Genomic DNA, 13,891 nt, shown 5'->3' with positions numbered 1-13,891 from the left:
GAATTCTACTTTCAGTGTTAGTAGTAGTATTTTGTAGAAGACACACCAAAATAAATGTTATGCGCCAAAATTCAGGATTTTATTAAAGGAAATGAAAGAAATGACTTAGGAAAAACCAGATGCACTGAATGTCCTACCCTGACACCCGCAATTTCTGGGGACGGAAATAAAATAAAGTCTCATTACACGATAATGCCAAGGCTTAGTGGGATAAAAGTAACTTTATTATTTCTTACATCTATCTTTAACAAAATAGTGAACTAAAAATAAAAAAATTACAACAACTGGGTATTATTCAATCTATATTGTTCATTACACCCCTTGTGGACCGAAACTGTGGAATCGCCCAGTACTAATAAATACAGTGCTATGCATAAGTTTAGACACCCATGCTAAAGTTGACTAAAAAGAGGAATAAAAAAATCATCTTTTGGAAACTGAACATAAAGGTATAGCGGAGGATCTTTCCGAATTTTAGATAAGTCCCGCCCTCTCCACTTTTTGAAAAGTTTGATTGATTCACCAGAATGATTGACAATTAGGAGGACCAATAGTATAGGGTATCCACCCGGAAGTAAAAAGATCCTCCGCTATACCTTTATTGCCTTAATTTAAAAAATTAGGAAAAATCCAACCTTTAAGGACACCAATTTTCTTTGTGAATGAATAATGTATCGTAAATAAATAAATGTTCTTCCTTAAAATACAGGGTGCATAAGTTTGGACACCCCTATGTTAAATTCCCATAGAGGCAGGCAGATTTTTATTTTTAAGTTTTTATTTTTAAGTATTTTTTTTATTTTTTTTATTATTTTTTTTAGGATACTATGAATCCTGATAAAGTTCCCTTGGCCTTTGGAATTAAAATAGCCCCACATCATCACATAGCCTTCACCATACCTAGAGATACTTTCCATAAGATCATCTCTCAATGCAAATCAAACCGGCTATTAGGCTAACTGAAATACAACCATGCCAATCTCTAGGTATGGTGAAGGCTATGTGATGATGTGGGGCTATTTTAATTCCAAAGGCCAAGGGAACTTTATCAGGATGCATAGTATCCTGGATCCATGAAGTAACTGGCCTTTAAAAATAAAAATCTGCCTGCCTCTATGGGAATTTAACATAGGGGTGTCCAAACTTATGCACCCTGTATTTCAAGGAAGAACATTTATTTATTTACGATACATTATTTATTCACAAAGAAAATTGGTGTCCTTTAAGGTTGGATTTTTCCTAATTTTTCAAATTAAGGCATTAAGTTCAGTTTCCAAAAGATGATTTTTTATTCCTCTTTTTAGTCAACTTTAGTATGGGTGTCTAAACTTATGCATAGCACTGTAAACATTAGGCCTAGGCTAAAGCTATTAAATAGCAGTCCCAAACTAGTTTTTGTTAATACAATGTTGGTATGAGCCACTACAGTCATTTAAAAATATAAAAAATAACACAAAGAAAAATAGTGGCATTTTGGGGTTATATGGAAACGACAGTTACCATGGGGAATACACAATATTAACAATAACTGTTAATGAAACATGGAAACTGGTGAATAGAATGAGAATCATACCTGCATTACTTTTATTTCGTGTAATTTACAACGTAACGGCGTTGCATGCTCGTAGTTTCTTTTGCACTTGATCAGTGAAGCAATACAGCGCGCGCCGCTGAATTTGCGCGTGCAATTGAGTGGGCGCTACGAGAACAGGATAACGACTGACAGGACAAGAAAGTCCGTTTTTCTGAGGTGAAAAACTTTATTTCAGCGTACACTTATGTCACTGCCTGCCTGGTAGTTCCTATTGTGCTGGGTTTTCTGAAGTAGTCATGATTCGCCTCTCTTAACATAACATGCTCTAAACACGCACGCAGTGTGGAAAAGGAGGAGCGGAGGCGCGGGGAGCAAGGATCACAGCGCAAATTTGAACTATATCGATGTGATATGGTCTAATTCCATATCGCATTTAAAAAATATATCGATATATTTTTTATATCGATATCGCCCAGCTCTACCTGCATTATAAGTGTGTCACTGAAATATAGTTCTACCTCAGCGCTCAGCTGTAGCCTGACATGCACTTTCCGTGAGCGGTAATTGAAAACCCGGAGTGAACCATGAGCGAAGTGATTACAGAGTGCTTAGAGTGGAGAGAGGAACGTGCTTTTGCTCCACTCCAGGCTTTGATCACATCCCCCTCAGCAGGGTGAATACACCTCGTCTTTCCTTAATTTAAGACCTATTCAAACTAAAATTAAGATATTTATTACACTATTTGAGAAATGAAAGCCTATTTACGGCCTTAAAATTATGAAAAGTGAATTTAAGACTTTAAGGACAGACTGGAACCCGCATTTGACGGAAATCCGTCATAGACTTGCTGCAATTAACGGAAATCCGTCGTAGCGACGGAGAACTTTAATCCCTGTGATAGTCGCCTGTAGTGCTTTCTGTGTTCAATCACAGATTTTCCCCCCAATTCAGGCTAGTCATTAGCGCTAGTTCTTTGGCATCGGTTTGGTGTGTTTCTTTAGGGAAACAAAACCCTGGGTGTTTTTAAATCCTGTCTTAAAAGGTCCTATGACATGCTGATTTTTGGATGCTTTTATATAGGCCTTAGTGGTCCCCTAATACTTAGTATCTGAAGTCTCTTTTCAGCCTTGGTGCAGAATTACAGCCACTACGAGCCAGTCCCACAATGAGCTTTCCTAAGGACATGCCATTTCTGTGTCTATAGCTTTAAATGCTAATGAGGAGGAGAGAGGCGGGGCAAGATGGAGGGTGGGGGTGTGGCCTTGACCAGCTTGCAGTCACGGTACATTGCGCTTGTTTGTCCCAGAATCTGATCCGGATGGAGAAGCACCTGAAGAAGCTGCAACTCATCGGCTAAAGCAGGACGTCTCCGAATGGTCAGTTTAAAATACTGTGTCTGGATACAGTACTTTAGCTAGTTTGTTTATGTTTGTTTGCTGTAACAGTTATTATCATGTAGCTAACGCTAGCCTACGTTGTTGGCTTTTCATGTTGCTCTGATTTGCTATCGTTCTAAAGCTGTATTAGCATCTATATCAGTAATATATGTAGTTTAGAGAATACCGAACTCTGGCTAATTTTCTAATGACAAAGTTATCCATGTCCACGTATAATTGAAGTCATTTTACACATAACCAGAGAAAATAAAATTAACTCACTGGTTCTTCAGAGGCTCGGATGAAGGAACTAAAAAATACTTTTGTGTTCATTTGTACATCCAAACACTAAGCAACTGCCATGCTTCGCTCGTTTACAAGCCATGATGTCTCTCGAGGAAAAAACAATATCGCGCTCGCACAGTCCTAGCTCATTTTCTCATGGGCGGGCCAAATTCTCTGGGCGGGCAAAGCAGAGAAAGGGGAGGTAACCTTTCCCCATATGACGACATATAGGGAAGATTTCAGATTGGCCCATCTGAGCTTTCATTTTCTCAAAGGCCGAGCAGGATACCCAGGGCTTGGTTTACACCTATCAACATATTCAATATTGCGTCTAAAATGTAAGTGATTTATAACTATTTGTTTATTTAACTGTTTTATGAAATCAGTGTCACATTTTCAATCTTGATGGTATTCAGGAAAACCGCACTCTTGGTCGTGTGATATTGCTTAACTGTATCATAAGTTATATACAAATTTTACCGCACTATGTTAACGGAGTTTCTTTGTGTGCTGCACTCGTTTGTTTAGAGCAACCTTGTTACTGTCAGACAGTACATTATTAAATTATCCCCTATCAATTGCCACTTACACTAAATTAAATCAGAATCATTCTCACATTTTGGTGATTCTCTAGTTATTTTATGTTATTGACATTTTAATCAGGCTACTTGTCCAATCGGGCAAGTATAGTTCTCCTTATAAAATTCTCTATTCTTTAGATACAAAAAAGATGACGACATATTACTCATGTTTGAAAATGCAACACGCAATATGGAGGAATAAGTCCTGCCTTCTGAATAATAGAGCCAATTGCCGATTATTAATGTCATCACGTCACTGCAGCTGCTGTTACATGCTTCGGTTGATAAAGAAACAGTCAGTGTTTTAAGACGCACACTTAGGACTGCATATGGGCATCATTGACTGGTCCAGTCTGAAAAATATGCTTTTTTTTTTAACCCTTTAAAAAGCTTTTTAAATTTGAGCATAAGAAACACAATTTATGGGACATTTTGACAAATTTTGTAGCAGATTTGAAATATGTCATTTTATTGTGAATTCGGTACGCAGTTTTTGAGATTTCAGGATTGCCTAATTCAAGTAAATAGGACGGTCTCAAATGCCCGAAATAGACGGAGACAAATATGACCGCAGAGTGAACCGAATTTCCTTGAAAGGGACTTTGGTATAGTGTTAATTATTACTTTTTAGGCTACATTCATATTTTATATTTATTTATTGTGTAACATATCATAATAAGGGATGCCAAACTTTGACCGACCCGTTCCATGTCAAATAAAACCACTTTAATTAGGACACAAACACATATCTGACATTCTTCATAAATATCATTCATTTCTGTAGAGCTGGACATTTTAAACAGTATCAAATGACAGAGTTCAGCTTTGAGAATGAAACCAACCTGTTTGTTCCTCAGTATCTTCTTGTTTCACTCTGAATGTTTCTTCAATCTTCATGTCTTCACTCTCCTCTTTGATAAACGCCATCTTTATAACATTGTCTCAGTTGCTCCACCACAAGTTTTTCCTCTCTGTTTAGACACTCTGTCATGATTAAAATGAGAATAATTATCAGGATGAATAAATAAAATAAATCCAAACTAAATCTCTGGGTGTGTCTCATTCAGGTCCTTAGTTCAGTAGTCAGTGCACTGGTAAGAGAGTCAGTCAGAGGGAATGGCTTTAAATGACCTGATTAGCCAAAACAAACTCAAACCTAGCACTAGATTTTTTTTTTTAACACAAACTATGCAGACACTTAACATTTAGTTGTATTCAATGATTTGTAGATTTCAAAACAAACAAAAAATAATAATTATACCTGACACTTAATATTTAGTTGTATTTAATGATTTCAATTAATTAATTTTCAAAATTTTGTTACTAGTTAATAAAAGCTGTCATCGTCTATGTTCGTTTTATTTGTAACGTTACTAGATTTAAACCAACATGCATCTTTAGCATGCGGTGATTCACCTCTGTGAAGTTGGCACCCCATAAAACGAAATCATTTCCAAAACTATGCCATTCGTTTGTGCTGCGTTTGTGCTGATTTGTGCCGCAAAAACCAACGTTTGTGCTGGTTTCGTGTTTGAGATATTGAACATTCTTTTTTCGGTTGCGTGACGTCACTCTCCACCCCATGTCCTTCAAATCGCTCCAAACCGGTGTCATTCGTTTGTGCTCGGTTTGTGCCGTTAAAACAAACACTGTATCTGTTTTCCTTTCGCAGATATAACAAATTTAATTCGGGAGCTGTGACGTCACTCTCCACCCCACCTCATCTAAATCGCTCCAAACCGGTGTCGTTCGTTTGTGCTCGATTTGTGCTGGTTTGTGCCGTTGAAAGAAACAGTGCAACTACGATCCCCTCTTAAACATAAAAAAAAATAAACTTTTTAAGTACAGTTACATAACTGTCCACCCCATATGGTCCAAATCGTTGCAAAACTGTGCCGCTCGTTTGTGCTCGATTTGTGCCGGTTTGTGCCGTTACGATGAACATTGTATCTCTTTCCCCTCCTTAGAAATAACACATTGGATTCGGGACAGTGACGTCACTCTCCACCCCATGCCGTCCAAATCGCCCCAAACCGGTGCTTTTTGTTTGTGCTCGATTTGTGCTGTTTTGTGCCGTAGAAATAACCATCATAAATGATTCCATTCTTTAGACATCACAAAATCTTTGGAGGAGTAGTAACGTCACGCAAGCAAGCCGCGCTCTCCATCCATCTCGTCTACAAACCTGTCCGGTTCGTTTGTGCTCGCACAGGGCCGCAGCTGTCAGTGTTCTTTTCTTTAGATATGGGAATGTTTTATTTTAGATTTGTGCTATTGACATTTGGTCTTTATATAATCACCCATGCACTACGATATGTAATGTATAGGCTACTGTCACTACTCTGGCTGTAAGCTACGTGTGACTGAGGCTTAATTTTGTATTAAAATAAATTAAAATAACCAATAAAAAAAATAAATGTATTAAAAAAAATTGTGTAGTGTCTTAAGTTTTCTGAATAGGCCTACTTTTAACAGCTTACAGTGCCTGTTTGTGCTGTAAAAAGTTTCGTTTGTGCCTTGGCACTCAAGGCACTCCAAATTCAACCCAAATAGGCTCGTTCGTTTGTGCTTCGTTTGTGCTGGTAAAAAGTAACAAAGTATAATGTATAACAGTTTGGAAGTAACTTGCACAACACTGCATTGTGAAAAACGATTAGCCTATAAATAGCCTAGATATTTTAATGTGATATTTTTTCAGTTTTAATGTAATTAAAATGTAATTTATTCCTGTAATGTCAAAGCTGAATTTTCTGTATCATTACTCCAGTTTTCAATGTCACATTATTCTTTAGAAATCGTAAGATGTTGATTTTGTGCTCAATTATTGGTGCTCACTGCTCAGTTAAGAAATGCTCTTATATTTTAATAGGCCTAGGCCTACACATTGCTTGTTTTTTTTTATTTATGTTTAATATTTTTTTGTGGAAACCGTGAAACCTGAGTGACCTCAGAAAATATAATGACATGACACAAACGACACGTTTTGCAGCACAAACCAGCACAAATGACGTCATTGTCTATGCCTAATATTTTAAAGGCCGATGCAGCACAAACGGAAATTATACTGGCACAAACCAACACAAACGAAGCACAAACGAACGAGCCTATTTGGGTTGAATTTGGAGTGCCTTGAGTGCCAACAGAATGACCACATTTTTAATATTTTAGATTTTATAGATTATAATAGATTCATAGATTTTAATATCTAAAAGACCGAAGCAGCACAAACGAAACTTTTTACAGCACAAACAGGCACTGTAAGCTGTTAAAAGTAGGCCTATTCAGAAAACTTAAGACACTACACAATTTTTTTTAATACATTTATTTTTTTTATTGGTTATTTTAATTTATTTTAATACAAAATTAAGCCTCAGTCACACGTAGCTTACAGCCAGAGTAGTGACAGTAGCCTATACATTACATATCGTAGTGCATGGGTGATTATATAAAGACCAAATGTCAATAGCACAAATCTAAAATAAAACATTCCCATATCTAAAGAAAAGAACACTGACAGCTGCGGCCCTGTGCGAGCACAAACGAACCGGACAGGTTTGTAGACGAGATGGATGGAGAGCGCGGCTTGCTTGCGTGACGTTACTACTCCTCCAAAGATTTTGTGATGTCTAAAGAATGGAATCATTTATGATGGTTATTTCTACGGCACAAAACAGCACAAATCGAGCACAAACAAAAAGCACCGGTTTGGGGCGATTTGGACGGCATGGGGTGGAGAGTGACGTCACTGTCCCGAATCCAATGTGTTATTTCTAAGGAGGGGAAAGAGATACAATGTTCATCGTAACGGCACAAACCGGCACAAATCGAGCACAAACGAGCGGCACAGTTTTGCAACGATTTGGACCATATGGGGTGGACAGTTATGTAACTGTACTTAAAAAGTTTATTTTTTTTTATGTTTAAGAGGGGATCGTAGTTGCACTGTTTCTTTCAACGGCACAAACCAGCACAAATCGAGCACAAACGAACGACACCGGTTTGGAGCGATTTAGATGAGGTGGGGTGGAGAGTGACGTCACAGCTCCCGAATTAAATTTGTTATATCTGCGAAAGGAAAACAGATACAGTGTTTGTTTTAACGGCACAAACCGAGCACAAACGAATGACACCGGTTTGGAGCGATTTGAAGGACATGGGGTGGAGAGTGACGTCACGCAACCGAAAAAAGAATGTTCAATATCTCAAACACGAAACCAGCACAAACGTTGGTTTTTGCGGCACAAATCAGCACAAACGCAGCACAAACGAATGGCATAGTTTTGGAAATGATTTCGTTTTATGGGGTGCCAACTTCACGGAGGTCAATGATTCGAGGGCTTCAAATTACTCAAATAATTTTGCAAACCTTATTTGGTTAATTTGACGTGGAGTTTTGAAAAGCTGTTTCTTCATCATTAATTGCCGGTTCCCAAATTCGTGTTTACGATAAACTGATTCATAGGGAGCAAAAATGAGAAGCACCTTTTCTGTTACACGTGTGTGGATGCGCTTTACCCACAAAAATAACGTTCATTAATGTTAGACAAGCAATGCAATATTACTTGAAATAATAATTCACTCATTTAACATCGTTAGTAAAAGCTATACATTGAGTGAAAGATTTGTATAGATTTAAACGCTTTAAATAGCCTACTTAAAAACACAAACCTTTCTTCAGCCGAATCACAACAGACGGGATGCGGCGTAGCCTTATGACGTCACACCATAGACTTCTTCTTCTTCTTCATTTGGTGTTTTATGGCGGTTGACAAACCAACTTCCGGTGCATTACCGCCACCAACTAGACTGGAGTGTGAAGCACTAATAACAAACAAAAAAAAAAAAAAAAAAACAAAAAAAAAAAACTTCAATACTTCAAATTCTCCAACCTACTCCTATTGCTTTAAGATACTTCATTATCTCACTATATATTTTTACTTGTTCTACTTGCTTTCCCAATAGACTTTCCATACTGAATACTACCACACCCAATTTTCTTACTTTCCTCTTAAGTACTAACCTTTCTTTTACATATTTTAAACATTTTATTAAAACATGTTCTATTGTTTCTGCCTGATCACAATAATTACATTTTCCCGTATCATGTTTTACACCATAGACCAAAATAAAAGTCCTTCTTTAAAGTTTTAATGCAGTTGGCAAATCAGTTTATGTTGCATATTCTGCCACCTACTTGGAGTGTGGAGGATTGACGTTGAATTTATTTGTTTGTGTGTATATATATATATATATATATATATATATATATATATATATATATATATATATATATATATATATATATATATATATATATGTGTGTGTGTATATATTTATATACACAAATAAACTTTGTATACCTAACTCTTCAATCTTGTCTCTAATTTTGTGTAATTTAAACATTTAAACAGTATGTTACACTCTTAAACCTTTTTAACTGAATCTGTAATGACATTGAGTAAGCTCTTTGTGTCTCTATAAGTTGTGATATTTAATTATCATAACCTCCACACTTGGAGAAACAACTGTTATTAATTGACTGACTGAGTGAAGAGTGTCCAATTCTGAGATATTATTCTACCTTCATTTTTATTGCCAAAACTTCTTTTGTGTACACATCCTTCTACAAGTTCTGTATTATATTACAATGAACCCCCCCCCCCCCACACACACACACACACACACACACACACACACACCTTTTCTACATCAGCGTTGCAAAAAACAACAACAAAAGAAACACAACAAAAACATTTGCTTTTTAACATTTTGTTTATTAACCCTTTCACCCATAGTGGTCACTACAGTGGACAGCTATTCAAAAAGCATTTTTTGCAAATGCATGGATTTTTTTTGGCAAAGTTGCACATCAGCCTCTAGAGTAGACTCTTGTGCATCATCCTATACATTGCCATCCAGTGGCAAGCCCTTGTATTTGGAATTTTTTTTACTCCAAACCAAGATGGCTGACAGCCAGCCAGAAATGCCAAGTTCCTCTGGAATAACGGTCAGATCCTTCTATTCTAGGAAACTCATGCAGGTAAAAAAAAATATTGCAACATCAAGTAGCATCTAAAGAGTCATGTCATGATGACATTTTCCAAGTTTTGATTTTAGATTGTGAGGAAACTCAAATTAATCATCTGTCCACTAAATTGGACATCATGCATCACAAGCTATAATTTCAGCTAAAATTCATACTATTACTGTGACTGTTGTTTTTGGAAATACAATATGCAGTAACTTTTTTGTGGATATAGGCCTAAATAAATGTTTTTGTGACATTAGAACATAAATTGCAAATTTTTTTATATTTATTTTTTTGCATGTGTAGAGCTCAAGAGCAGTGCATGATAGAAAGGCCTACAGGATAGTAGAGGAAATACCATCAAGTGAGTCAAGTGAGGATGATTCTAGTGGTAGTGAAGAGGAATGGCATCCAAAAAGAGGAAGATTAGCTAATGCTAGCAGTAGTGACAGTGGAGACAATGATACTGAGGGATCTCAGGATACTGAGGATGAGGTAGATGATGATGAGGGAGATGAGGATGAAGGAGCCAAGGATGTAGCCAATTATGTGTCACCTAACAGAGGTCAAGGGAAAAAGGCAGAAAACAAAAGCAGACTTATCTGGAAAGCCAAAGACAACCAGTTTTGGGTAGAGTTGCCTCCTTTTTTAGGAGAGTTGAAAGTGAATGTCCGGGGAACAGAACCAATAGATTTCTTTATTCACCTATTTCCAGAAGATCTGATTGATGAGATTGTGCACAATACAAACCTGTATGCACTCCAAAAAGGAAAGGAAAATCTGGCCTTGACAAATGTTGAAATGAATACATTCCTAGGAATAAATATGGTCATGTCATACCTCAGATACCCAAGATCAAGAATGTACTGGTCATCAGAGGTAGGTCTTCGTCTAGATTTGATAGCAAATGCCATGGCAGTGAACCGATTTGAGGAGATTCTGAGGTACATCCACTTTGTTGATAACTATTCACAGGAGGCCGTAAATGCTGACAAGCTGTTCAAAATTAGACCAGTGTTGGATGCACTCAAGAAAACCTTCAATTCAGCAGTTGATCCTGAAGAATTTCAATCGATAGATGAGCAGATCATTCCCTTCAAGGGCCGACTGTCCTTGAAGCAGTACATTCCCAAAAAACCCAAACCCTGGGGTTTGAAAGTGTGGGTGAGAGCAGGATCTTCAGGATACATGTACAGGTTTGAAGTCTACCAGGGTTTAGCTGGACGAGGACAGATCAGTCAACTGGGAATGGCTGCAGACGTAGTTTTGCGCCTCTGTTATCACATACAGCACAAGAACCACAAGGTGTTTTCTCAAGGTGCAACTTCTTTTCCACCATTCCTCTCCTCGTGGCATTGCAACATTGGGGCATCTATGGCACCGGCACAATCAGGATCAACAGGCTCCATGGAGCACAAGAGAAACTAAAGAGTGAAAAGCAACTCAAGAAAGAAGGAAGAGGAGCCTGCTCTGTCGTCACCAATGGTCAAAACATCACCATCACACGTTGGCTAGATAGTTCAGTAATCCACATGGCCTCGTCCTGCACTGGCAAGTCCCCAATGGATGTGGCCAAGAGATGGAGCAAAAAAGAAAAGAGGATGCTCAACATCGAGAGGCCATATTCTGTAAATCTGTACAATCAGCACATGGGTGGAGTGGACCTCATGGATCAGTGTGTGGCAATGTACCCCCACAGACGCAAGAACAACCGATGGTACAGCCGAGTGTTCTTCCACTTCCTGGATGTTGCCATTATCAATGCCTGGCACATCTACAGAATGGCTGGCTTAGAAAAGAAGGACCTTCTGCACTTCAAAGCATCAGTAGTTCGTGCCCTACTGAATGCAGGTTCCACCAAGATACGCACAAGAGGAAGACCGAATGCCACCCCCCCCCTCGGGTGAAGCGCCGAGCAGTGTCCAAGGTACCCTCTGAGATCTGGTTTGGTCCTGGGAACCATTGTCCCCAGCTCACAGAGGCCAAAAATGCAAACAGGTGCCATGATGCTGCATGCACCCGAAAAACAAAGTACATCTGCATGCAGTGTTCTGTGGCTTTGTGCCCTGGGTGCTTCTCCAGGTTTCATGGGAAATATTCTTCTCCAGAGTGCCTTGACAGTCAATGGGCTTGCTTGGGTGGAAAACTGTCATTCCACAGCCATTACATAATTCTTGTTTAAATGAAGAAGTTGTGTTGTGTTTAGAAGTTGAAGTGTTTGCAGAAAAAGCTAAGCAACATCATTCAGCGTGTGTTCTAGTGCTGGGGGAGTGATGGGTTGAGAGACGTTTTAATCTACAGGACAGGGAAATAGTGTTCCTCAATTGTGTCATAATTGTGCAATAATTTAAGCCATTACATTTATATGTTGTTTTCAAATGATTTCATATCATTTTTTTCATTGGTTTGTTAAATGTTTAAAATTCAATTCAAATTAAATGCATGTTAAATTGGTTTGTTGAATGCATACAGTCCACTCAAGTGGACACCTAAATATCTTTTTGAAAAATATGTGTAAAAAACAAACAAAGTTCAAATATTGTTTTCATGCCCTAAGAACAATAAAAACACATATGGAAAAAATCCTGGCTGAGCATATAATAATTCATGCATGAAAGGGTTAAACAAAGAGGAATATTTAATTATCACAATTGTGTTTTATTTTATTTCCAATGCATAAAAAGCATAAAGGACTAATGCACACATTGACTTAACATAAACAGTATATAGAAACTACAAAATGTAGACTATTACAACCTCTCATTTAGCTAAATTAATTAAAAGACACAGGTTTATCATCTTAAGAGCTTCAGAGTAATTTGAAAGTGAAATAGCTTTGCTACGATATATTGCTACGTTTCTTTTTAAAAAAAAAACAAAGATGAATGTGAATTTTGGCAAACAACAATAAAAGATTAACACTCAGTTATGCATTCTTATTTATTTTGTTCATATTCTTAAACAGCAATCTAAAAGCACATTTCGGTTAATACATTTACATTTAATAAAATCAATCCATTATATTAGCGTATAAGGACAACTCCCCAAAAATATGAAGTGGTGCTTCACTACAATAAGAGCAGCTTGTGTCTATATCTCCTTTTTATTATTATTAATATGCTTTGGCTATGTAATAATTTAAATGATACTTGCCATAGTTTGTTAGTTATTAAAATATAAAGAGGATTTTAAGAATAAAAGAATCAGGGCTCGACATAGCTAGGACCGAGCTAACATAGCTTACCAAGGCCGTTGTGATGTCCATCTACAAAACACAACTGAGACAGTTGTTTTGAAAAAAAAAATTAATTAAAAAAGAGGGAGGAGACATGGTGAAGCCTTGCCAAGCACAAGGGGGAAGACTGGAAGCTGCTCTTGCCAGTCTTAGAGCTTCAATAACCGAGAGCAGGGCAGTCTCAGTTGAGTGGCCGCTTTTGAAGCCAGACTGGTTGTTGTCCAGGAGGTTGTTCTGTGTGAGAAAAGTAGAGACTTGGTTGAACAAGACTCGCTGAAGTGTCTTAGCAATTAATGGAAGAAGGAATACCATTCTGTAGTTTTCTAAAAGTGCTGGATTTAGAGTGGGCTTTTTAAACAGTGGGGTTATCCAAGCCTGCTTGAATGATGTGGGAAAGGTACCAGTGTGATTAGAGGTGTTGATGATATGAGTGAGTGCAGGCGCAACTGTAGAAGAAAAAAAGTAGATGAGTGTGGATAAGAGTAAGCGGACAGGTAGTACGGTGATTGGAAAGGATGAGTTTGGAGTTTGGAGACTTGTATAGCCCACAACTAAAACTGAGGGTTATATATATTGTTGAATGAGATGATGATTTTGCAATTATGCTGCCATGATTAATGCTTGATTTGCTTTAATGTGATGTAACCTGAATAATAATAATGCTTTTGCTTGAATAGATATATGTAACCCTGTTATTGATGCTGAAAAGATATGTGTTGTGTGATTTTATTGTTATTAAGAAAACTACTTTCTTGCATGAAATGTATGTATTAACTGATTTAGAGTAGAAAGTACTTATGTATTAGAAATAGTTTTTATGATAAATGGGAAATGTACTAGTTAAAGTATGTG

General features: G+C 37.4%; 1 protein-coding gene across 1 annotated transcript in view; it reads right to left on the bottom strand.

Annotated features, from left to right (window-relative positions):
- LOC308689276 (uncharacterized protein) overlaps positions 1-8,507 on the bottom strand; it is a gene marked incomplete at its 3' end in the record, with an annotated part of 36,958 nt that extends 28,451 nt beyond the window's left edge. The window contains exons 1-2 of the mRNA XM_081362930.1: positions 8,445-8,507; positions 4,619-4,760 (exon numbers count right to left, since the gene is read on the bottom strand). Of these exons, the coding sequence (XP_081219056.1) occupies positions 4,619-4,703 (85 nt within the window). The 5' untranslated portion in view covers positions 4,704-4,760; positions 8,445-8,507. The remainder of the gene's footprint in view (positions 1-4,618; positions 4,761-8,444) is intronic.
- Positions 8,508-13,891: the final 5,384 nt, after the last annotated feature.

This window comes from Scardinius erythrophthalmus, assembly GCF_964197995.2.
Source record: "Scardinius erythrophthalmus genome assembly, chromosome: 4".
Classification (NCBI taxonomy): domain Eukaryota; kingdom Metazoa; phylum Chordata; class Actinopteri; order Cypriniformes; family Leuciscidae; genus Scardinius; species Scardinius erythrophthalmus.
The sequence above is the reverse complement of the archived record's forward strand: the minus strand, read 5'-3'. Positions and strand labels throughout refer to the sequence as shown.